The sequence below is a fragment of the Ranitomeya variabilis genome, chromosome 3, assembly GCF_051348905.1.
Source record: "Ranitomeya variabilis isolate aRanVar5 chromosome 3, aRanVar5.hap1, whole genome shotgun sequence".
Taxonomy (NCBI): Eukaryota; Metazoa; Chordata; class Amphibia; order Anura; family Dendrobatidae; genus Ranitomeya; species Ranitomeya variabilis.
In genome coordinates, this window is record NC_135234.1 from 127,678,951 (window position 1) to 127,706,230 (window position 27,280).

General features: G+C 41.8%; 1 protein-coding gene across 2 annotated transcripts in view; it reads left to right on the top strand.

The window, feature by feature from the left end:
* The window catches only part of POLA1 (DNA polymerase alpha 1, catalytic subunit), a 502,104-nt gene that overhangs the window by 169,592 nt on the left and 305,232 nt on the right, over positions 1 to 27,280 (top strand). For both annotated transcript variants that reach the window (XM_077294669.1, XM_077294671.1), the window contains exons 26-28: positions 16,470 to 16,502; positions 17,123 to 17,215; positions 19,499 to 19,704. In XM_077294669.1, the coding sequence (XP_077150784.1) occupies positions 16,470 to 16,502; positions 17,123 to 17,215; positions 19,499 to 19,704 (332 nt within the window). The remainder of the gene's footprint in view (positions 1 to 16,469; positions 16,503 to 17,122; positions 17,216 to 19,498; positions 19,705 to 27,280) is intronic.

Genomic DNA, 27,280 nt, shown 5'->3' on the forward strand with positions numbered 1-27,280 from the left:
CCCATGAAGTCAAAATCGTCACAACACATGTAGATAAATTCCCATAGGGGTGTAATTTCCAAAATAGGGTCACTTGAGGGGATATTCTGCTCTTCTAGCAATTAACGGCTCTGTATATGGAGTCTGCAAACTGTTGTAGAAACATCTGTGCTCCAGGAGGCAAATAGCGCTCCGTTCCTCCGTAGCCTCTCCGTATGGCTAAGCAGTACTGTGCAGCCACATATGGGGTATTGCCATGTTCAGTAGAAATTGAGGGACAAATTTTGGTGCCGTTTTTACCCACTTATTTTGTGAAAATGTAAAATCTGGGGCTAAAGCTAAATTTTGGTGGTAAAAAAGTAGTAGTTTTTTTTTTTTTCTCTGCCCAACGGTATAAAATTCTGTGACACGCCCATCGTGTCATTATGATCACTGCACCCATAGATGAATTCACTGAGAGGTGTAGTTTGTAAAATGGAGTCACTTATGGGTGGTTCTGCAGTGTTGGCACCTCATGGGCTCTCCCAGTGGATCATGGCACCTGCAAGCCACAACAGTAAAATCTGGTGCTCTTTGCCTTCTGAGCTTTGCACTGTGAATGAAAAATATTTCACGATTTACATATAGGGTATTGGCACACTCAGGATTTTTTTTTTTTAAAACAAACTGAGGTCCAGTTTTTCCTATTAGCCCTTAGAAAAATTAAAAACTTGAGGCTTAGGCTGGTTTCACACTTGCGTTTTGATCTGCAGCGTTTTAGCGCTAAAAACGCATGCGGTTTTTTTTCTATACTTAACATTAAAAACGCATGCGTTTTGACGCGTTTTCGGCAACGCATGCGTTTTTTGACGCGTGCGTTTAGTTGCAGAAATGCAACCCGTAGTAATTTCTAGCTGCGTTTTTTGCCGCAAAAAAACGCATGCGTTTATTCTCGGCAAAAAAATGTATTGCTGTCTATGTAAACGCATGCGTTTTTAAGCACATGCGTTTGCTTGCGTTAATAACGCATGCGTTTTTATAGAAAAACACAAGAAAACACATAAAAAAAACCAAGAAAACCCTAACCCTAACCCTTAGGTTACTAGGGATCCTAACCCTAACCCTAAGGTTAGGATCCCTAGTAACCCTAGGGATCCTAACCCTAGGGATCCTAACCCTAGGGATCCTAACCCTAGGGATCCTAACCCTAACCCTAGGGATCCTAACCCTTAGGGTTAGGATCCTAACCCTTAGGGTTAGGATCCTAACCCTTAGGGTTAGGATCCCTAGGGTTATGGTTAGGGTTAGGATCCCAAGGGTTATGGTTAGGGTTAGGGGTAGGGGTAGGGTTAGGATCCCAAGGGTTATGGGTAGGGGTAGGGTTAGGGTTTGGATCCCTTTATCACCTTGATGGTGGGGGGTGGCTTATCAGTGACCTGGTGACCAGGACATTCTTCTAATAAAAAGCTACCCCTAACCCTAGGGATCCTAACCCTAGCTAATTCTATTAATAGTGGGTTTTCTAGTTGATTTTGATGATTGGCAGCTGTCACACACTTCTCAGCATGCGTTTCAAAGACGCAGGAAAAAACGCATGTAAATGCGTCAAAACGCCGCGTTTTTTTTCTGCATGCAAAAACGCATGCGTCTAAAAAAACCCGCAGCGTTTGCATGCGTTTACATGCGTTTTTTCACCACCTGTGTTTTTTTTTAAAAACGCAGATTAAAACGCAAGTGTGAAACCAGCCTAAAATAACATTTTAGTGGTAATAATGTAATTAATTCTTTTTTCTCCGTTCAGTGGTATAAAATTCTATTAAACACATGTGGTGTCAATATGATTCCTGCACCCCTAGATGAATTCATTGGAGAGTGTAGTTTGTAAAATGATTTCACATATAGAGGGTGTCTGTTGTTCTGGCACCTCAGTGGCTTTGCCAGTTTGACATGGCACCCTCAAACCATTTCGGCAAAATCTGAACTCTAATATGGTGACCCTTCCCTTCTGAGCTTTGCACTGTGCCTCAAAACTAGTATTCCTCCACATATGGGGTATTGGCGTACTCAGAAGAAATTGCACAACAAATTGTGTGGTGCAATTTTTCCTATTCCCCTTATGAAAATGCAAAATTTGGTGCCAAAATAACACTTTTTTGGGGGAAAATGTGATCCCCAACCCCCCCATGGCTGAACATTATATACTTTGTGAAGCACTGAGGGTTCAAGGTGCTCACCACACATCTATATACATTTCATGAGGCATCTAGTTTCTAAAATGGGGTCACTAGTGGGGGAGGTTTCAACTGTTATGGCACATCAGGGTCTCTCCAAATGGGACAAGACATCCACTAATGATTCCAGGAAATTTTACATTCAAAAACTCAAATAATTCTCCTTCCCTACTGAGCCTTGCTGTGTGCCCAAACAGTAGTTTTCTCCCTCATATGGGGTTTTGGTGAACTCAGGACAAAATTGCTCTTCAAATTGTATGGTACCATTTCTCCTGTTTCCCTTATAAAAATGCAACGTTTGGGGCTAAAACATATTTGTGGGGAAAATTTGATATTTTTTTTTTATTTTCACAGCGCAACGTTATACTCAATGTTATAAACTTCTGTGGAGCACCTGAGAGTTCATTATGCTCACCACACATCTAGATCAGTTTCCTGAGGGGCCCAGTTTCTAAAACGGTGGCAATTGTGTGGGATTTTCACTGTTTAGGCACATAAGAGGCTCTCCAAATACAACAAAACCTACAAGTAACAAAATAAATATAAACTCTGCTGTAACTAAATAAGAAAAAAGCAAAAGTGCACTTAAATAACACAGGTTTCTTGGTAATACTGTCTTTAATCAAAAATGCAATAATAGCCATCCCACCGTCGAAAAGGTGACCCTGATCAGGAAGGTCCTACTCTGTCTACTGTTAAAAACCTTACCACGTGTCAGATTTGACCTCAGTGTGTGCAGACAAAGGACCGTGTCCCGCCCTGTGGACACCAGCCTAGGGAGGTTTTTAAATGTAATGTCCAGCTCCAGGGAGGCCACACTCTGGCTTGCACAGAATGCAAAAGTACAAACGCGACATGGTGTCCGCCGATTGTTCCAGCAAATTTTGCATTGAAAAAGTCAAATGCCGCTCCTTCCCTTCTGAGATCTGACGTGTGCCCAAACAGTGGTTTTCTCCCTCATGTGGGGTATCGGCAAATTTTGGGGTCCATTTTTTCTTGTTACCCGTGTCAAAATAAAAAACTTTGGATCTGAAGTAAATTTTTTGTGAAAAATAAAAAAGTTAAATGTTCATTTTTTTTTTCTTCTTCCACATTTCAAAAAATCCTGAAGCGTTCCAGAATTATTACCTCATAAAGTGATATTGTTCAGAATTGTAAAAAGTGGCCTGGTCATTAACGTGCAAACCACTTTTGGTGGTACAGGGGTTAAGCCGAGGTTGTCTACATAGTGGACAAAACCACTTTAAAACCAAGAGATAGTTCGGCTTTAAACAGAATGATCTTTCTATACAAAATAATTCCCTTGAATTGGGGAGAAACTGTAATATTTGGTAATGGCCACTAAACAGTTTATGGGACTGAAGTACGTATCTTCTTAGGGAAAAGGTCATTTGTAATCCGCTGCCAAGTGTCGAACCACCTACCAGTCCCATATTGATTATCTTAAACTTACGTTATCAACATTAGTCCCAGACAACTCCTTTAATGCTATAGACATGTTAAAGTTTTACATTTAATAAAAAGAAATGAAAGTGCATTGGGTATCCATCTTCATCTTCAGACACACTGATATCCAGTTTGCTCTGTTCGTAGGTTTACATTCTTTTCTTGGGCATATGGGCTTGCCCCTCTGTGGTACATGCTGGATATTAGATATGTCCCCAGGGAGCTGCTGTCTTCACTAGCTGTTATGTTTCAACACCGTTTCATTTCACCAGGTTTCCCCTTTATTTGTTTCATTCTTACCTACAGTTAGATTTCTCTGCCTTGAAATCAGATTTCTACTTTCTCTTAAGGCTTCTTTCACACGTCAGTGTGTCAGGTACGTGTGAATGGGTCTGTGCTGTGTTTCCACAGACTGTGTGTCCGTGGGCAAAATACACTGACAGGTCCGATTTTTAACAGCAGCTTGGGACGCAAAATGTCCCGCATACGTGCATACGGATGACACATAGGGCTGCCATCCATGTGACACGCACCTGGGAAGCAGCGGTACAGTTAGTGCTGTTTCCCGGCACCAGGTACTGAAGACTGTTCTCATCATTCTCCCCTGCTCTGCCGGCAATCAGCACGAGCATGGGAGAATCTTGAGTTATATTCAACTGATAACAGTGAGAGCAGGCGGCAGCTGATGGCACTAATACTCCCATTAGCCTACACCTGCTGCCGCTAATAACAGTCAAAGATGGCGGCGGCTGATGGGAGTTTTCATCAGCTTCCGCGTGCGCAATAAATAAATAAAAACAATCGGCGAGGGTTCCCCTGAATTTTTGATAACCAAGCAGGCAAAATTGACAGCTGTGGGCTGCATTCCTCAGCTGTCAGCTTCAGCAAGGCTGGTTATCAAGAATAGAAAGGTCCCCACGCTGGTTTTTTAAATTATTTAAATAAATAAAAAAACACCCTGTGGGGTACCCCCACCATTTTTGACAACCAGCCTTGCTAAAGCAGACAGCTGGGGGCTGGTCATCTCAGGTTTTTAAGAGGCTATGGATATTGACAGCCTAAAAGTATCAACCTGCAGCCTCCCAGAAAAAGCACATCTATTAGATGCGACAATTCTAGTGCTTTGTCAGCTCTTCCCACTTACCCTATAGCAGTGGCAAGTGGGGTAGTATTTGTGGGGGTGATGTCACCTTTGTATTTTCTGGTGACATCAGGTCCACAGATTAGTAATAGATATGCGTTTATAGGACGTAAAAAGGGTTACATAACAAAATAAAAATATAGATTACAATGCACAAACTAAAAATGACAGACTGATACAGAAGGGAAAGCTCCCTGCCTTTGTGGGCTTACAGCCTACAGGATCATTGAGGAGGTGACAAATGGTTGGAGGGTTGCAGCAGCTCCAGTGGTGGTGAGTAGAGATGAGCGAATATGATCGGGTCCCTGCTTATTCAGCAAGCTGTAGCACTTACCGAATAAGCTGCAGAGGGAACCAAGACACATGGAGCGTGCCGGCTGATCACCTGTTCAGCTCTGCAGCTACATGTGTCACGGCTGTGTGACAGGCACAACACATGCATGGAGAGCCTGTGTGTTGGGCTCTCCATGCATGTTCTGTGACAGTGACACAGCCGTGACACATGCAGCTGCTGCGCCGATCAGCTGATTAGCCGTCGCGATCAAGGAAGCCGGGTTCCCTCTGCATCTTATTCAGCAAGCGCTATACCTTGGCGAATAAGCGGGGACCTGAAGAAATTCGCTCAGCTCTACGCACATGTATAATTGTACAGATGACAATAGAGATTCCGGTGTCATTTCATAATAGGATTTAGGTGAAGATTGCTCATGTGGTTCACCTGAAGGGACAGTGGCGGTGAATATCGTGAAGGGAAATCCATGGTGCTAGCTGGATGGAGCATGTCTCATGTTCAGTGTTGCATGGTCGTCAGGCGTGTGTGTAGGGTAATACTATACTATGGGATGACACCAGTATCATCCGCACGTATATAACTAGGCAAGCTCATGGTTTGGGCCTCACCGTCACCTGTGTGGTGGTTCGCTTTCGGAATACGCTAAATATATATAGCATAATCTAATTTGTTGTGTATGTATATTTGTTGTGGAGTTGGTCAGCTGCTATATACATACATATATATATATATATATATATATATATATATATATATATATATATATATATATATATATATATATATATATATATATATATATATATATATATATATATATATATATATATATATATATATATATAATATATATATGTACATATCTATCCTGACCTTACTTGTTAAACAGAACATTCCAGTTTTTATGGTTCTGTATGGTACACGATCTTAATCCAATTCTGAAGCTTTGTTTTTCAGAAAAAAAACCCTTAGGATTTGCCAATGTATTAATTTAGGCAAAGGGTGCAAAAGTCTTCTGATGTCCTGCTGTTTTTAATTACAGAGATCCCTTGCTCCCTCTATGCATAGACCTTTATTGTAGCTATCAGAAACTCTTCACTGATTGATATGACGGTAGCGCTGTCACTCTTTAACACGCAGGCATGGGGGAGAAAAAAAAAGGAATAAAATTGTCGCCTTTTTTGTTCTGCGTGTTTTAATAGAGTCCCATTAAAGCTGCATCACAGAATGAAATATCGGCATGAAGAGCCCTCACTGAGCTGAGGCCGGGAATTAAGAAGTCAGGAAATGGGCTCTGCTGCTATGCCGGAGAGCCTTGTGTGACACACAATCTCCTGATTGGGGAGATCATTACTGCTATTATGACTCGACTCGTGGAAGAATTTTAAATTCCATCTGAATGTCAGTAATAACCCTCTTAGCCAATTATCCTGAATAAAATCACGAAGGCATTTGATATAATAGGTGTTGAATTACTGAATAGATTTGCTAATTAAATACTCTTTGTTCTGCTGCAGTTGACATTACAGGGTAAGATCTTGAACAATTATTCTCAACAGCTGTACTTTGTTAAGGAGGAAAAAAAAATAAGCATAAAGTTTATTTTTATATTTTTATTTTTAATTTTTTTTTTAACTTTAAGTTGGCACATTTTTTAAATATACTTGAAGTAGGAGGAGGGGGCGAAATTCCATCATCCAATTGACGGTGGAAAGATGAATATGCAGGTGTTACTGTGAAATGAGATAACTGCAAAGTTGACTTATTAATGAAGCTAGCAAGCCGTTTATAACCCCCTCAGCAGCTAGCTGTCGCCACTTCCGAGTGATCCCCTGTCACATTGGATAGAATTAGATGTGTGTCTGTCATTTGCCAGCCCTAAGCTGTCACTGGTGCTAAATGAATTGCTGTAATAGCAACTGCTGGCCCATTTAAAGCCCACCTATGGCCAGCCAAGTGTGTGGTACTTGCTTAAATAGCGCTAATTAATGAGGAGGATTTACTTTTAAACCATCCTTGCTGATTGTTTTCTGCTGCTTTCTGACCTACATGTTGAAAACCAGAATGAAGAACTTCATCATTGTGTGAACAAGTACAATTACACAGTAGTCTACTATAGTTTTAGTTGTCTTACTTTATTAAACATTCGGCTTCGGAAATCAAGCAACAAATAAATGTAATCCACATTATTGAACCGCAATGGATTAATGTTTTATTGCCAAAAAATGTTGATTTTAAAAATGACATTCCCAAATTATGTAGTGTTTTTTTTTATTCCAAGTTCACTAGACAATATTGGTAAACTTTTACTTTGCCGTAGCATGACCATGTGGCAGCACTGTTTTAGTGCCAGTCACATTACTCATTTTTTGCATGTCTTAGGCCTCTTTTACACTTACCGTGGCTTTGCGGCCCCAATAGATTTCTATGGGGCTACAAAAATGGGCCGCAATGATTCCATGGAGCGCCGTATGGCTGTGAGGGCCATATTTACGGCCGTGAAAAAATATCGAGCCTGCTCGATCTTTTTCACGGCCTACGGACGCGGCCCCCATTGAAAATCATTGGGGCCGCAAAAACAACGGAAGCTTGTTTTTGCGGTGCAGAGTGACTTCCGGTTTTGCAGAACGTCATTGTTTCCCCCCCCAATACTTTTCCATAGTATTGGAAATGCGAGAAACGGCGATCCGCAAGTTTTTTGCGGTCTGTTATTGCGGCAGACTGTGATAATTGCGGCCCACAAAAAAGGCCAGCAATAACGGGCCGCAAAAAACACGGTAAGTGTAAAAGAAGCCTTAAGTGTCTCTGCTGGATGGCAGGCTGTATGGTCGTATCATGCATCAATGCAGCCTGCCATCTAGATGTAGTAGAGCTAGACCTGTCACGGCACAAATGGATTGTCTTCTCGGCGGACAGGTAAGGAATATTGTGGTTTATTATTTTCATTTTGTTACCAGAGACCATGGCTTCTGTGGACTTGGCCAATGACGTATTTATTAAAGGAGTTTGTCACTCATTCAATTAGAGGACTTTATTTTCTGTGTGTTTTTATTTCCAATATAACTATAGGAATGGAGTGGTGTCTTATAGACGCCTCCCCATTACCACTGGCCAGCACTACAGGACAAGTGGGAATAGCCAGGCAAAGTGCCAGTATCTATGGCCCCTTACCAGCCTGAGAATACCAGCCCCCATATTTCTGCTTTAGCTTGGCTAGTTGTCAAAAATGGGGGTGACCCCATGATATATATATATTTCAATAATTAAAAAAATACATCGTGGGGACCCGTGTATTCTTGATGACCAGCCTTGCTGAAGCGGACAGCTGAAGGTTGCAGGCCGCAACTGTCAGTTTTGCCTGGCTGGTTAATAGAAGTACAGGGAAACCCCACATCATTTTTTTTTTATTATTATTTATAGAGCCGACGACACTAATGAATGCTCTCATCAGTCGCTGCCTGTTCTCACTGTTAACAGTTGAATACAACTCTCAACATTGTCTCCAGCTTGTACTGTTTGCAGCACGAGCAGGGGACAGTGATGTGAGCTGTCCTCAGCACACGGTACCAGGGAACAGTGCAAACAGTACTGCTGATTCCCAGGTGCCGGAATGTGTCACTGATTACACAAGGATGTCATCTGTGTGTCATCAGTGTGTACATGTGTGGGACGTTTTGTGGCCCGTGCTGCAACCGGAAACACTGACGTCTGAAACAGCCCTTAGTTCAGGTCTGGAGACCTAGTGGTTGCACCGGATGTTACAATGCAAGCTTGATCTGTGTTTGATGGACTTTTGCAATAGTCCCAACAGAGGAACCATGATACTGATACACAGCCTGAAATGTTAAAGTGGAATTTTGCCTTCTAACTCTATGTATCTTCTAGGAAATAAAACATAACTACTTTGTCATTTTCCAATAACACAGACATGCTGCAGCATAGGGCTCTAAGAAAAAATAAAAAAATACTCTAGAATGATTCCATGGGAAATATACGGTAATTATTTAACAAAACTGACATGTCAGGATCGCTGATGGCGCTATTTTTGCCTTCTAATCTGTTTAATGTTGCAATATTTTTTGCTTTTTGTGAACTGCTTGATGGTTTGTTCCGAGCTTTCATTCACCCCCCACATCCAATCACTGGCTCGCTCTTCTTATCTGCATCTCAAAAACATTTCTAGAATTCGCCCTTTTCTTACTTTCGACTCTGCAAAAACTCTTACTGTCTCACTTATTCATTCTCGTCTGGACTATTGTAACTCGCTACTAATCTGCCTCCCTCTTACCAAACTCTCCCCGCTCCAATCTGTCCTGAATGCTGCTGCCAGGATCATATTCCTCACCAACCGTTACACCGATGCCTCTCTACCTTGTGCCAGTCATTACACTGGCTACCCATCCACTCCAGAATCCAGTACAAAACTACTACCCTCATCCACAAAGCACTCCATGGCTCAGCACCACCCTACACCTCCTCTCTGGTCTCAGTCTACCACCCTACCCGTGCCCTCCGCTCCGCTAATGACCTCAGGTTAGCATCCTCAATAATCAGAACCTCCCACTCCCGTCTCCAAGACTTTACACGTGCTGCGCCGATTCTTTGGAATGCACTACCCAGGTTAATACGATAAATCCCCAATCCCCACAGTTTTAAGCGTGCCCTAAAAACTCATTTGTTCAGACTGGCCTACCGCCTCAATGCATTAACCTAACCATCCCTGTGTGGCCTATTAATAAAAAAAAACATAATCAGGTTCCTCGCATTATGTTCTCTCATACACTTTATGCAGCTAATAGCACTCTGTGTCTGTACTGTTACATACTTAGGCAGTTAACTGGTTCATGCAGCTTTACATGAACACCCGAGCCTTACACTATGGCTGGTCCGAACAACGAAAGCAATTGTTACCATCCACCTCTCGTGTCTCCCCTTTTCCTCATAGTTTGTAAGCTTGCGAGCAGGGCCCTCATCATTCCTCCTGGTACCTGTTTTGAACTGTGATTTCTGTTATGCTGTAATGTCTATTGTCTGTACAAGTCCCCTCTATAAGTTGTAAAGCGCTGCGGAATATGTTGGCGCTATATAAATAAAAATTATTATTATTATTTGTTCATACAGATGCTACACAGTTTGGTTTATAAAGGAACCGTGATAAGTGTGAGTAGTAAACCGATATTGACGAATCCTGATGAACCCTACCAATTTAGTTACGCCAGTCTTGATTCTTTGTGGTTGTACTATTTTTGATGATTAGTAAGGCCTTCGTAGTCTCTTTAAGTTGATGAAGCGTAATTGAAATTGCTATTTGTACCCCCTCTGATATTGCATGAGGTTGCCCATGCCATACCTCTTCACGTTGCTGCAAACTGCTTTGCATTTGCTGTAAAGAATGCAGTCTTTCAATTGTGCAACTGCACAGTCAAACAATAGAGCAAATGGCACAATGTTGGTGTTTGTTAGAGCATAAATAGTTCTGAATGTGATGATTTGTTTTGCAATCAGTCCCATATGGTTCTCTTGAATAAATCAATCTGCACAACATCCAGCAAGTAACAATACTTCAAATTAGGCACAGGAAAAAACTGCAAGCCTACCTACTAATAAGGGTGACGTATATATTTTATAGAAGGCACTTGTGGCAAGAAGACTGCAAGAGCTTTGAATGGGAACAAATGGGAAGAAAATGTTTGTTTCTGGCTAAATGTTTTATGAAATTCTTATTAGACAATTATCTGCATTTCCTTTGTTTGAGTTCTTTAGTGGCAGCTGCGCCATCATTTACAGTTGTGTTTTCCCCTCCTTTGAATAGGAACACGTTGCGCTTTATATCAGTCGCCCACATCCCTGTGTTCTCCATGAAAGTTTTAGCTTGAACAACCTACATGTTTATGCACCCCCTAAGCTGTTTTTCCATTGGTTCAGTACCTAGTGTTTTTTTTGTATTAAGGAAAATAGAAAAAATTGGAGTCCGGCTCATCAGGATTGGATTTTCCTTTTTGGTTTTATTTTTCAAAAGAAAATCTAGTGCATACAAAAGAAAATTTTACATGGTAAAGACTGCCTAGTGCAGTCGAAAATTATAAAACAAGGAAAATCCAGTCCTGTTGAGCCAGACTCCAATTTTTTTTATTTTTCTAGATGTGAGGCCATTGCGAGGCCGGTGTCTGAGCCCCAGGTGGATGAGCATAGAGCAACTGGGTGAGCTGGAATCAAGTTTCTATAGTTTTTTTGTATTGTATTAAATTGGATCTTTTCTCTTAAAGAGGACCTATCAGGGTTCTAGAAAAGTTCAAGAAGTTAATGGAAAATAAAATTTAAAATCTTTCTCAAATATATAAAATTAGGAAAACAAAAACAAAACCTGTGAAATGTAGTAATAACTCCTGAATTCAGGCTCTCTGCTCTCTCATTATTTGTGTGTGAGACTTCCTAAGTTTGTGCTGGAAGATACCACTGTTTAGAGAGGACTGGGAGTATGCAGCATGTAAGCACAGCTGAGATGTGTGCTGCTGTCTTAGGCTGTGTGCACACATTGCGGATTCTCTGCACTGCAGATCCGCTATTGATTTACAGTACAATGTAAATCAATGAGGAAAAAAAAATGCTGTGCTGATGGTGCGGAAAATTCCGTGCGGAAACGCTGCGGATTAAAAGAAGTAGCATGTCACTTGTTTTTTGCGGATCTGCAGCGTTTTTGTACCCATTCCATTATAGAAATCCGCAGGGGTAAAAACTGATGAAAATCCGCAAAAAATCCGCAGCAAAACCACACCAAAAACGCTGCGGATCCGCACAAAAAACGAGACAAATCCGCAGCTGTGTTTTCTGCCAAGACATGCAGAATCCGCACCAGAAATTCCTAAGCCTAATCCGCAACGTGTGCACATAGCCTTAGGCTATGTGCACACGTTGCAGATTTGACTGTGGAATTTTCTGTGCAGATTTTGCATTTCTTGGCAGAACAAGCAGGTCAGAATCTGCGCCTTTTTTTGGTATGTGCATACGTTGCAGATTTTTGTGCAGATTTCTTCCTTTTTTTAACCCCTGCAGATTTCTATAATGGAATGGGTGCAGAAACGCAGCAGATCTTCACAAAAGTGAAATGGTCCTTTTTTTTAATCTGCTGCATTTTCCGCGCAGATTTTTCCGCTCCATCAGCACAGCATTTTTTTTTGCCATTGTACTGTAAATCACTTGCAGATCTGCAGCATTTCTGCGCAGAAAAAAAAGCTGCAGATCTGCAGGAAATCTGCAACGTGTGCACATACCCTTACTTGCTGCCTCATACTTCATGCAGAATGTTACTATAAAGATGGGGCATGAGAATAATAGAATCTGCTATTGAGGTAAATTCTGTCAGTTTTCAGTGGCTGGTTGTCTGTGTACAAGGAGCGAAAGATTCAGATTATTTTGCAGATTCACCCTTTACAGGCATCTATGTCCCTTTTGTTGCAGATTAACCCTTTAGCGGCAGCTTTGACTCTTTTCATTGGACTGCATAATAAACAGGAATATTTTATTACTAGATGGTAGCCCGATTCTAACGCATCAGGTATTCTAGAATATGTATGTAGTTTATTTATGAAGATTTTAGAATTATACATTGAATACACGGGATTCAGCCGGCCGCAGCCAATTAGCGAAGCATGGTTCAAATTCCGCGCCAATTCGCGGCCGGACTGCGCCTGTCGCTGATTGTTCGCGGCCGGCCATGTAGTATATAGCACAGCCACGTAGTATATAGCAGCCCACGTAGTAAATAGCACAGCCATGTAGTATATTGCACAGCCACGTAGTATATAGCACAGCCACGTAGTATATAGCACAGCCACGTAGTATATAGCACTACCACGTAGTATATAGCACTACCACGTAGTATATAGCACAGCCCACGGAGTATATAGCACAGCCACGGAGTATATTGCACAGGCCACGTAGTATATTGCACAGGCCACGTAGTATATTGCACAGGCCACGTAGTATATTGCACAGGCCACGCAGTACATTGCACAGGCCACGCAGTACATTGCACAGCCCACGCAGTACATTGCACAGCCCACGCAGTACATTGCACAGCCCACGCAGTACATTGCCCAGCCCACGCAGTACATTGCCCAGCCCACGTAGTACATTGCCCAGCCCACGTAGTACATTGCCCAGCCCACGTAGTACATTGCCCAGCCCACGTAGTACATTGCCCAGCCCACGTAGTACATTGCCCAGCCCACGTAGTACATTGCCCAGCCCACGTAGTACATTGCCCAGCCCACGTAGTACATTGCCCAGTTACACACTAATAGCGCTGCCATTAACCGTGTGTGAGCGCTGACTGGAGGGGAGTATGGAGCCGGCACTGACTGCGGGGAGGAAGGAGCTGCCATTTTGTCGCCGGACTATGCCCGTCGCTGATTGGTCGTGGCTGTTTTGCCGCGACCAATCAGCGACTTGGGATTTCCGTGACAGACAGAAAGACAGACAGACAAAAGTGACCCTTAGACAATTATATAGTAGACAATAGCTGATAAATAGTGATATTCTCAGACTCCTGGCGGATGGGAGGTGAGGCAAATTTCCGCCTGATACGCGATTTGCGAATTCACTGCACTTTTAAATATATTGGTGAATTTATTCTCCATGTTTGATTTTTCTTTTAATGAAATTATGAGAAAAATGGGTTAAACTATTTCTCTCATTGTATTCTATGATCCTGCAAGTCAATAAAAACAGGTGAAAATGGTCAGATTCTCCCAGAGCTGGGCACAAGGCTCTGCTTTGCTATATAGATGTTTGGGACGTTCGGCTCTCCTAAGTTCTCACGAGCGTATAAAAAAATTGTTCAATTGTCATCCGGAAAAAACAGTGTTATTTGTATTGTCCTATACGTATGCTGTATTGTATCCAGTTTTTTTTAAAAAATTTCTCCTAATCTCCTAAACATGAATAGGTGAGTCTCATCCAAAATACAAAGTAAACTAGTGCATGCTGTGTTTTTTTTTCCATGTGGTCATTCAGTGCTTGGAAAAAAAGAGAAAAATGTTAATCTAAACAATCCTATGAAATAACATTGGCCCAATTGCTGTCAGTTTTGTTTATAGACAGCACTCAGAAGGGAAATATGGCCTTGTGAATGTAGCCTCACACTAAGGGAAATCATATGATTTACTAATAACATATGTGAGAAAAGTTATAATTTCATAGACTGTCACTCTTTCCCATAACTGATAGATCTGCGTTAATATTATTCTTTCCTGTTGTGAGGGCAGCAATTACAGCTATAATGTTGGTACTCCTTGTTGCTAAAGCACCACAAAAAAAAAGTTGCTAGGACCTTTGAAAAAATCCACTGCACACAGTTTAGTTTAATGTACTGTAATATTCATGGAGGGAATGCCTGTCAGTCACTGCCAAGAAGAAGGGTGAGGACAGGCGGGCTCAGAGGGGTGTTTGCTGTATTCTTTCAATGCGCTTAATAGCCAAATCGCACAACTTTAAATACTTTAAATTTATATATATATATATATATATATATATATATATATATATATATATATATATATATATATATATATACATATATATATATATACCGTATTTCGCGGACTATAAGACGCACCGGACCATAAGACGCACCCCAAATTTGGGGTGAAAATTGCAGAAAAAAAGATTTTTTATAAGATGGGGGTCCGTCTTATTGTCCGAATTTACAGTATCTTACCTGTGGGCTGGTGGTGGCAGAGCAGGGTCACAGGAGGCATGGTGTCGGCAGAGGTGGGGTGAGGCGGTACGGCGTGCACCTGAGCAGGGTCCCTTCCTGCTTAGGTGGGCGACGCCACGGCCTGTTGTCCATGGGAGGGTGGCAGCAGTGGTTACCCGGTGAGGTGATGCAGCAGCCCGGTAATGCAGCAGAGCCGGGTGAATCCTGTTGTTACCGCGGTGGCAGAGGTGTGGAGACGAGGAGGCGCAGTGAGCGGGGTCCCTTTCCCTGGTGAGGTGATGCAGCAGCCCCGGTAATGCAGCAGAGCCGGGTGAATCCTGTTACCGTGGTGGCAGAGGTGTGGAGATGAGGAGGCGCAGTGAGCGGGGTCCCTTTCCCCGGTGAGGTGATGCAGCAGCCCCGGTAATGCAGCAGGGCCGGGTGAATCCTGTTATCGGTGCGCGCGGCCATCTTCCTGAGGCCGCGCGTTCGCAGATGGAGCTCTGCTGCCCGGGGCTTCAGGAAAATGGCCGCCGCGATCCCCATCTGCGCACGCGCGGCATCCCGCAGCCATTTTCCTGAAGCCCCGGGCAGCAGAGCTCCATCTGCGAACGTGCGGCCTCAGGAAGATGGCTGCGCGCACCGATAACAACAGGATTCACCCGGCCCTGCTGCATTACCGGGGCTGCTGCATCACCTCACCGGGGAAAGGGACCCCGCTCACTGCGCCTCCTCATCTCCACACCTCTGCCGCCACGGTCCACGGTAAGCCTGCATTGCGAATATAAGACGCACCCCCCATTTTCCCCCCTTTTTTGGGGGGGAAAAAGTGCGTCTTATATGCCAAAAAATACGGTATATACATATATATATATATATATATATATATATATATATATATATATATATATATATATATATATATATATATATATATATATATATATATATATATATATTATATATATATATTAATATATATATATATTTTTTTTAAATAATAATATTAATCTGATAGATCTGCTATGCGCAGTCATTTCCGTATGTTACGCTATGGAGTCTTCCTAATATAGCATGCTTCTGAAAAAACCTGACTTCTTCAGAAAAAATAGCACTACCAGAGCCCCCAAAGAACCTAATTTTTGCATAGGTGTTAATTGTTAGTCTCATGAAGATGGAGGTTTTTCTTCACTTACTCCCCAGTTCCAGCAGTGCACATGTCCTCTCCGTGCGCGCCTCTCCTCTCCTCTCAGCACCATGATTGTGAACAGTCTATGGCTATATAACTGCACTGGAGAGGGACTGCGGCTGCACTTTATATATAGTGTGTCTAAGGCTGCTTTCACACATAATGTTTTTACCGTCAGGCAGAATCCGGCGAATTTTGCAAAAAACCAGATCCGGCAAAAATTTTTAAAAACTGATGCGACGGATCCATTTTTATTTATTTTTTTTAATCCCCGGGGGAGGAAGGGGGGAGAGAAAAAAAGATCCGGTGGGGAAAAAAACAACCAAATCCGTTTTTCCAAAATTTGCCGGATTGTGCCTGATGGCCAAAACCTGATGTGTGAAAGTAGCCTTACTTGTCTCACTGCGGGGAATGGTTTTCCTAGATACTCTATTTGCATTAGCAAGTAGGCTCCATCTGTATACATGTGACCGTTTATATGGGTATTCTAATGATATCATGTTTTCTTCCTCCAGATTCTGCTGCACACTAAGGAGATGGTGCAGAAGGTGAGTACGTTTAGCATTTATGTGTCAGTTTGTTTCCTTTTTCCTTTTTAATCTGCTAAGAAAAACAAACATACCAAACAAAAAAGGCCGCACCTGGCGAAGTTGTTGTGCGCTACAAAACTGTAACCCAAACAAACCAGAAAGCCGTTCCCTTCGGATGCCTATTTACCAATGTAATCCTTCCTAATGGATTATAGCTTCATTCTTCCTCTAACACAGATATGATGGAGCGCGGCTTGAAGCCTGTATGCGAGTCTTTCCAGCAAATTAGCAACAGTGTTAATTAGAGTTTACTTGCAGTTCCGCTATATTGTATGAGCTGCAGTGTTGTGTTTATTATGATTGTTTTTCTGGCTCCCTTCATCTTCGGCTAAATAGTTTCAGCATCATATACTATTCTGAGCATAAAATAAGCACTTTTTATGTGATTTTGTACTGGTTCTAATTCTTGCACAGAAAGACAAAGAATTTATATTTTTTCAATGCTTTAAAAAATATCCTGATTTGTTTTACAGTTGACGTGCTCATTGGTAAAGTGATTTGCCAGGGTACTTTGTAACTTCAGGAACATTGCATTTTACCTTTTTCCGTGAATGACATTTTTTGTTTTCATGTTTTAGATGAATCTGGAAGTGATATACGGTGACACGGATTCCATCATGATAAATACTAATTGTGTGAACCTTGAAGAAGTATTCAAGCTCGGGAACAAGGTTGGTATTCATGCCCCTCCACAGGAATAGTGCTAGTGACTGTAAAATGTTTGCTTTGCTGGGTACCCTTCAGCTCACAGAGCTGGATATAATTGTGGCACACTCACTCCCAGCTGGAATATTGGGTCTATGCAGGTTTTAACCTCCGTATGGAAGTGGGAATGTTCTGGGGCTACAAACATTGTTTCTTACAGCCAGTGTGGAGCCAGAGATGTATTCTGCCTATGCATAGTGCATGCTGCGGTTTATTGCCACAATTCCTGTTGGACATTTTATCCACATAAGAGTGTGTGTCCTGCCACGCTGACTCCTTATGGTCCTGATTTTCAGAGCTACACATGCCAGCATTATGGCGCCATCCTCTCAGTATTCTGGCACACATAGGTACAGTATATATACATCCCTTGCCAAGGCTCGGTTCACAGATACCAGCTGTGTCCAGCCAGTTTTGTACCTGATCTTTACTGATGACTAAGTTGTACACTTTGATCATTGGTTCTAACACAGATGGACATGAAACGGTCATGTTTTGTTCATCCGTCTGGCTGGCGGTGATGTCACTGAACATGTAAGGCTGGTTTCACATTTGCGGATGGAGGGCTGCATACGTCCTCAGTGAAGCTCCGCCCACTGCCACACCTCCGGTCAGCTCCGCCTACGTCGGCATGCCGCATGCATACCCTATCTTTACCATTAGGTACGCAGGCCGTGCCGATGTATGCGGATGCCTCCGCATGCCTCGTTTTGACGGTGGGGCGACTTGCGCCGAACGCAACGAGTTGCAATTTGGTGCGGTCACCGCACCGTCAAAACGACGCATGCGGAGGCATCCGCATACATCCGCATGGCCTGTGTACCCAATGTTAAAGATAGGGTACGCAGGACGCATGCAGCCGTAGGCGGAGCTGAATGAAGAGGCGCGGCAGTGGGCGGGGCTTCACGGAGGAACTACGCATCCCTGCTGAATACTAGTGTGAAACTAGCCTAACTGTGGTGTAATCAGTTTTATAGTCCATTTTCACTCTGGCGGAAGACGTGGTGCTAGATCTCTGAGGATATGTAGTGTAGCAAAATTAGGTCAGGAGAGAGATGTCTGCTGCCAAGACTGGATCCAGCCGCAGGAAGGTCTGTATCCATTTTAGTCTTGGGTAGTATGAAGACATTTTAGGCGCCAATCATCTTCAAAATGGTGCTGATTGCCCCTCATATAAAATCATAAAATCCTATTGATGCCATTTGACTTTCTACCACTGCACTTTTCATTTTACTGGAATTTTTATTACAGTTCAAGAAATCGCATTAACAAATTAGATTTATCATCTGGATCTCAATTTTTTTTTTCTTATAAGGGTTTTCCCACGAACAACATTAATTATAATCAATATAGCTTAGAATATTAATAAGTTGCACAACTGGACGTATTAAAAAAATGCCCCTGTGCTGCGATAATCTTATACATGTACCCCTGCTGTGTACTGTGTGATGGCCGTGTCTGACCGTACAGGGACATGATCTGATCATATCACAGCTCCTGGGCAGGGGAGACCGCAAGAGAGAAAGCAGGACAGCAGAGGATCGCAAATCATTGTTTCTTTGAGGGAAAACATTTTTTTTAAGAACTAGCAGGGAAATGCTTTACGTCACAGAAAGAATCAGCTGTGATCCCGTACTGTAATGTCTGTATACTCTTTTCCTTCCTCCCCTGCCCAGGAGATGTGGTATGATCAGATCATGTCCCTGTACGGTCAGACACAGCCATTACACAGTACACAGAAGGGGCACATTTATAAGATTATCTCAGCACAGGAACATTTTTTTTTTTGTTTCTTTTTACACATCCAGTTGTGGAAATTATTATTACTCCAAGATCTATTGATTAAAATTAACTTTGTTCCTGGGAAAACCACTTTAATGTAAACAGGCAAAATAATCTCGGTCGTCTTGAAATTATGCATATGCAATTTAGTGGGTTCCATATCACCACCCCATTACATCCTGGTATATTTGTTGTAGATGCGTCTTGTACACCTCATCCACATGTAGCAGAAACCTACAGATGCTTCTCGTTTCCGAGTTTGCAGCATGTTGATTGTGTTGGATGGATACCGTGGATTTAGCTCTTTAATTTGTTGGGTTGTAGCCTCAGTAATTGTGCCTGGGGGTTTTGCAGCGAAGTGCAGGGCTTAATGTTGCGGTGTGAATGTGTTTGTTTTATTGGTTCTCCATGTAAATTCTTCTACATAAACTAGTGATGGGTAACTTCATGGTCACTTTCTCATCTAGGTTAAAAGTGAAATAAATAAGTCCTACAAGCTGCTGGAGATTGACATTGATGGCATCTTTAAATCACTTCTGCTATTAAAGAAAAAGAAATACGCAGCCCTCATTGTGGAGCCTGCGGCCGATGGGAAGTATACTACCAAACAAGAGCTGAAGGGTCTGGACATAGTCAGAAGAGACTGGTGCGAACTTGCTAAAATGGCTGGAAAGTGAGTTCTTTAACTTTGGTATTATTATTTTCTTTCAGATCTCTATTAATGAGAATTATATTCCGCTGACAGGCTGATATAACTGGTCCCTGACAGTCGGCTGTACAGGAGCCTGCAGTTCAGGGAACCGGGCCGGCTGCAATTCTCTGCCTTGATCGGGGACTCGTACATTAGGATGGATCCTAGTGACGTCATTCACATTTAGTAGATTCTGAAGTTCTTACAATTGGAGAATTCAGTCTATTTTATGTGTGCGTGTTCACTTCATTGTAGGTGATAGGACAAGGAATGTATAGAACACATACTCTGTCTTTTCCTATGTTCACGTGCAGAAGGACGACATGAGCTGTCAAATGCCGTACATTTATTTTCAGGATTGCTGTGACTTTAAGTAGCCATCTATGATGCTTATTTAGAGGTCACCATACTTATTTAGCAGCATTGCTTTTGCCGCCAACCGTTTTTTTTATGTACAATAGTGAAATGTTAAAATGGCCGTTCAGAATAAAAAACAAATAATGCTTGAGGGAGAGCATTCCAGAAATGTGGCGTTTTCATGAAGACCGGACTCGCAATAAACTCAAATTGCTTTGCTGCATAGTGCTACCTCTCGATTTTATCTGGTAAAAAGCACAATGACAAATATGAAAATATTGAATGCTGCGTGCTTTTGTTACCGCTCAGTCAGAAACTCCTGCTTGATAAAGAAAACCCAGGCAGTAGGGACTCCAGATTTAGCTATATCAATCGCATGTTCCTTAAGTGTTGACAATGGCAGATCTGAAGCATTTTGCAGTACACAAGAGGGACAAAATACATCAATTGTGTACATTGTGTAATAAAAGGACAAGACTGCGTAAGAAACGTGAAATAATCTCAGATCCTTCCATGAAATAACGCAGACTTTAACTAAATACGTGTGCAGTGCTTTGTCCTTAATATTGGGTAGAAAAAGTATTGATTAGAGAAGCAGAGTGTGTACAGTATATATAGATAGTTAGATAGATATATAGATACTGTATATATGGAGTGAGAGAAAAGGACCAGCACATCCAAGCTAGTGTGAACAGGCGCCAACCAAAGAAAAAGCATATAGGTTGAAAATTGATAAAGCTTGCACCATGATTTACCAAGAATGATTACTCTAGAACATTGAAGATGCATTACTGCCTTAGAAAATTGGGAAAAAAGCGCTATATAATGAATATATTAAATATTCATCTGCAAAAATTGCTATGAAAAATAGAGTAGAAAAAATGGTACTTGGCGCATAAATTGGCCAATATATGTGTGCCCAACTGCCATGTCAAGGCGTCCTTCGAAAGTTGGGTCCCTGTCCTGTTTTGTCACCTCTTCTGTGCAAAAAAAGCCTACAATTTATGGGTCAAGAGTGGACCAGCTAACTACTTAAAATGACCTGTGGCTGATGGGAGTGGGAGTGCACATGTCCAAAAAGGCTTTAATACAAATGGAGAAAAAGATTAGCACAACCAAGCTAGTGTGAACAGGTGCCAACCAAAAATATATATATATATATATAATGTGTGTGTGTGTGTGTGTGTGTGTGTGTGTGTGTGTGTGTGTGTGTGTGTGTGTATAAAAAAAAATCTTTGCCTCGGACTCCCTGTACAAAATGTGGTACAGCTAATTCTTTAGTGTTATTCTGGCAGAAACACTCGGATCCCATCAAGGCAATGCAATTAAACGCTTTTATTGGGGATAATTTTCCATCATCTTTATGACTGGATATAATTCCATTTGGACACCAGATGTAAATCTATCACCCAGAGCAATGGTCTAAAAATTTACATGAGGACAATAATTTTTCATCAAGGACTTACATGATGGAGAATCTGCTTACCAGCCTAAGATCACAATGTGCCTAGTGTTTTCTGAAGTGGTATAATGTGCGCCACTCCGGAATTGTTCTCTTCAGTGATAAATCACGTTTAACTATTTGGCAGTTATTTGGGTTCAGTAGATTGTAAGCAAACAATGTATTGAACCTATTGTCCAATTTAGCAGATGTGGCATAAAGATATTCTATGGTTTTTCATGATTTGGGGGTCTTTATTTTCAGTGAAGGGTAATGCAAACTCAGTCACTAATAAATCAAAATTTCCTTAAAAATCCGAACATGGAGTCTGTTGGGCGTATTAAAGGGAATCTGTCACCCCAAAAATCATATATATATATATATATATATATATATATATATATAGATATACATATAGATATATATATATATATATATATATACATATATATACATATATAGATATATATATATATATATATATATATATATATATATATATATATATATATATACATATATATATATATATATACATATATATATATATATATATATATATATATATATATATATATATATATATATATATATATACATATATATATATATATACATATATATATACATATATATATATATATATACATATATATATATACATATATACACATATATATATATATATATATATATATATATATACATATATATACATATATACACATATATACATATACATATACACATACACATACACTCACCGGCCACTTTATTAGGTACACCATGCTAGTAACGGGTTGGACCCCCTTTTGCCTACAGAACTGCCTCAATTCTTAGTGGCATAGATTCAACAAGGTGCTGGAAGCATTCCTCAGAGATTTTGGTCCATATTGACATGATGGCATCACACAGTTGCCGCAGATTTGTTGGCTGCACATCCCAAAGATGCTCCATACAAGGCAGGATGGATCCATGCTTTCATGTTGTTTACGCCAAATTCTGACCCTACCATCCGAATGTCGCAGCAGAAATCGAGACTCATCAGACCAAGCAACGTTTTTCCAATCTTCTACTGTCCAATTTCGATGAGCTTGTACAAATTGTAGCCTCAGTTTCCTGTTCTTAGCTGAAAGGAGTGGTACCCGGTGTGGTCTTCTGCTGCTGTAGCCCATCTGCCTCAAAGTTCGACGCACTGTGCGTTCAGAGATGCTCTTAGGCCTACCTTGGTTGTAACGGGTGGCGATTTGAGTCACTGTTGCCTTTCTATCAGCTCGAACCAGTCTGCCCATTCTCCTCTGACCTCTGGCATCAACAAGGCATTTCCGCCCACAGAACTGCCGCTCACTGGATTTTTTTTCTTTTTCGGACCATTCTCTGTAAACCCTAGAGATGGTTGTGCGTGAAAATCCCAGTAGATCAGCAGTTTCTGAAATACTCAGACCAGCCCTTCTGGCACCAACAACCATGCCACGTTCAAAGGCACTCAAATCACCTTTCTTCCCCATACTGATGCTCGGTTTGAACTGCAGGAGATTGTCTTGACCATGTCTACATGCCTAAATGCACTGAGTTGCCGCCATGTGATTGGCTGATTAGAAATTAAGTGTTAACAAGAAGTTGGTCAGATGTACCTAATAAAGTGGCCGGTGAGTGTGTGTGTGTGTGTATATATATATATATATATATATATATATATATATATATATATATATATATATATATATATATATATATATATATATATATATATATATATATATATATATATATATATATAATTGTCTAAGGGGTACTTCGTCTTTCTGTCGGCCACTTTCGTCACGGAAATCCCGCATCGCTGATTGGTCTCGCCAGCTGCCTGTCATGGCTGCCGCGACCAATCGGCGGTGGGCACAGTCCGATTAGTCCCTCCCCTACTCCCCTGCAGTCAGTGCCCGGCGCCCGCTCCATAATCCCCTCCAGTCACTGCTCACACAGGGTTAATGCCAGCGGTCACGGGCCGCGGTGTGACGCACTCCGGTACCGCTGCTATTAATCCTGTGTCCCCAACTTTTTACTATTGATGCTGCCTATGCAGCATCAATAGTAAAAAAGATGTAATGTTTAAAATAATAAAAAAACAAAAACCTGCTATTCTCACCTTCCGTCGCCCGACGATGCGCTCGCGCCGGCCGCCATCTGCCGTTCCCAGAGATGCATTGCGAAATTACCCAGAAGACTTAGCGGTCTCGCGAGACCGCTAAGTCATCTGGGTAATTTCGCAATGCATCCTGGGAACGGAAGATGGCGGCAGCCGCGCGCGCATCGCCAGAGCTTCGCTGGATCCCAGGGGGTTAGTATATAACTATTTTTTATTTTAATAATTTTTTTTAACAGTGATATGGTGCCCACATTGCTAAATACTGTGTGGGCTGTGTGATATACTGCGTGGGCTGTGCGATATACTGCGTGGGCTGTGCGATATACTGCGTGGGCTGTGCTATATACTGCGTGGCCTGTGTTATATACTACGTCGCCTGTGTTATATACTGCGTGGCTGCTATATACTGCGTGGGCTGTGTTATATAGTACGTGGGCTGTGTTATATACTGTTTGGGCTGTTATATATATTACGTGGCCACTGTTATATACTGCGTGGCCTGTATTAACGCATCGGGTATTCTACAATATGTATGTATATAGCAGCCACATAGTATATAGCACAGGCCACATAGTATTTGCTATATACTACATGGCTCCTATATACTATGTGGCCTGTGCTATATACTATGTGGCTGTTATATACATACATACATTTTTAGATTTGACTAATTCTAATAATGGATACGCATTAAGTTGTAGATCAGAGTTGCTACTTTGGGACATATAGATGCCCAAGTTCTTGAAATTGGATACAACAGGTAGCAAGGACAGGGTTTCAAGATTTGGCATTGGGGCACAAGAGAGAGGTAATAGAGCAGATTTGTCCCAGTTTATATACAAGCCGGAGTATTTACTAAAGACATCTATAATAGTAATCACTTTTGGCAGTGTTTCCTCTGTCTTATCCATGGATATCACCAGATCGTCGGCATATAAGCCGATGGTGTCCACTCGGCCCGCTATATCTATGCCCCTGATACCAGAGGAGGATCTCATACGTGTTGCCAGTGCCTCTATTGCAAGAGCAAAAAGAGCCGGCGAGAGAGGGCACCCCTGACGGGTTCCCCTAAACAATGAGATGGGCTTAGAGATGGAATTATTTATAATTATGCGCGCCTTAGGATTCTTATATAATACAATGATCCACTTTAAAAACTTATCTCCAAAGCCATATCTCTGTAAGCATACTAACAGGAAGGGCCATTCAAGAGAATCGAAGGCCTTGGCCGCATCCAAGGATGCTAATGCCCAATTGTTATCTGACACCAAAGAACTATATTGAATTATGGATTGAACTCGTCTAATGTTAATAGAGGTATTTTTGCCAGGCATGAAGCCAGTCTGATCTGGGTGAATAAGGTCCAGTATGATGGAATTCAGTCTAATCGCCAGGATTTTAGTGAAGATTTTATAATCGACATTGACTAACGATATGGGCCGATAGGAGCCACATTCCAGAAGATCCTTTCCCTCCTTTTTAAGTATAACAATGTTCGCCTCATAGAAAGTTTCGGGCATACATCCTCCCTCCCATATACCCTGGAATACTTTCAATAGGAGTGGTGCTAGTGTACCTCGATATCTCTTGTATAACTCAACGGGAAACCCGTCTGGCCCAGGAGCTTTCCCAGAGGACATGTCCATTATTGCATATTCTACCTCCTCTAGTGTGAATTTGGCATCCATAAAGTCCCGCTGAGTGGGATTCACAGTGGGGAATACTACATCTGATAAATAATCCAGACATTGCGAAACACCCAGACCACTCTTGGAGCTATATAATGACTCATAGTAGTCATAAAAACAGTGAAGTATTTCTTCTGTTGTGGATACCAATAGGCCGTTTGGTGCGCGAATCTGCAATATTGTATTAGATGTATTATTTTTGGCGCACCAGATAGGCTAGAAATTTACCGGTTTGATTCCCCAATTCAAAATATGACTGACGTGCAAAAAACAGCTTACGCTTAGATTTGGTGTTTATATGCTGAGTATACAGTCTCTGTGAGGTTAACCACTCAATTCTATTACCGCTAGTTTGGTTAGATATGTATGCGGCCTCCGCATCTTTCAGTCTCTGCTCCACCCCATCATCCTCTCTCGATGTCACTCTTTATATATGAAATTGTGGAAGACAGACATCCTCAAGTATGCTTTGAGGGTGTCCCAAAATAAATTAATATTCTGGGGCTCTGGGTGAGATGAAATAAAACAATTCAACTGATCTTCTGTTCTGTCGTTATTATCCATTAGTTTCAGCCAAAAGGGGTTCAGTTTCCAGACCATGCCACTCTATGGTTGCCCATATTTAAGTTTAAGTATAATCGGACTATGGTCCGATATCCCTCCATTACCATGTTCCACACTATCCACCCACGTTGCCAACCCGCTGGAACCAAATATATAATCTATGCGGGACAGAGACCGTTTAGTAGATGAGTGACAGGTATATCCCTTCACTCCAGGGTGACGCATCCGCCATAGGTCCAGCCATCCACTACCCTCTATAAACGATGCCAGCTGGGTCGGGGCTGAAGAGGGGGGTTCCCCAGATCTCTCATCATCTAATCTCAATTTATCAAGGCCATTATCCATTACCAGATTAAAATCTCCCATACAAATGACTTGTGCGTCTGGGTAGTTTAGAGCAAAGCTCATTGTCATCCGGAGAATTGTCATATTAGCCGGGGGAGGGTTGTAAACGCATAAAATTACATATTCACTAGAATCAATTAGCGCGTGCACAAAAACAAACCGACCCTCAGAGTCTCTTCGGGCCTCCTTAGCTTCCCATCTAACATCTCTATGTATTAGCAATGAGACTCCTCTCGAGTAACTGGTGTGGAACGCGTGGATATACCATTGTACCCATGGTGTCTGTACACACCGGGCTGTATCCCTGGTCAGGTGTGTCTCTACCAGGGCTATTATATGGGGGTGGTGGTGCCTGATCTGCGAGAAAACCTTAATTTTCTTTCGGGGGGATTTAATACCTCGTACATTCCATGTCATACACACTATTTCAGATCCCATGTTTGCTCATCCAAATATGATATATACTATTACTCAAGCAAAGGTCAAAGGTAGCGCGTAGAAAACAAGAGCATTGTCGGCGGCAGTTTTTTCTTAAATAACAGAGAAACCCAATAAGAAGGAAAAAATTAAACAAGAACCAAACAGTATAGGAGCAACGTCCTGTGCTCCCATTATCGAAGAAGTAAGGGGATACCCTCGCTGGATTCAGCGTCCGGTATAGTTGGTAATCTGGACATCTCCAGAGAGAGCTCCATATTCAGAAATCAGAAGAATTTGCCTGACTAGATGCATTTAGGGTTCCTTTGCGCAAGACACCCCATGAGATCGTAGCCATTCGGTCACTTCTGCTGGATCCGTGAAGAACACAGAAGAACCTTTGTGGACAACCCGGAGTCGGGCTGGGTAGATCATTGAATAGATGATGTTCCTGTCTCTGAGTTGCTTTTTGATCTCCATGAACCTGGCCCTTTGCTTTTGAAGTTCCACAAAAAAATCCGGAAAGATCGAGATCACAGCATTATTGAATTTAATGGGGCTTTTTTGCCGTGCCAACCGCAAGATGGTATCTCTGTCCTTGCA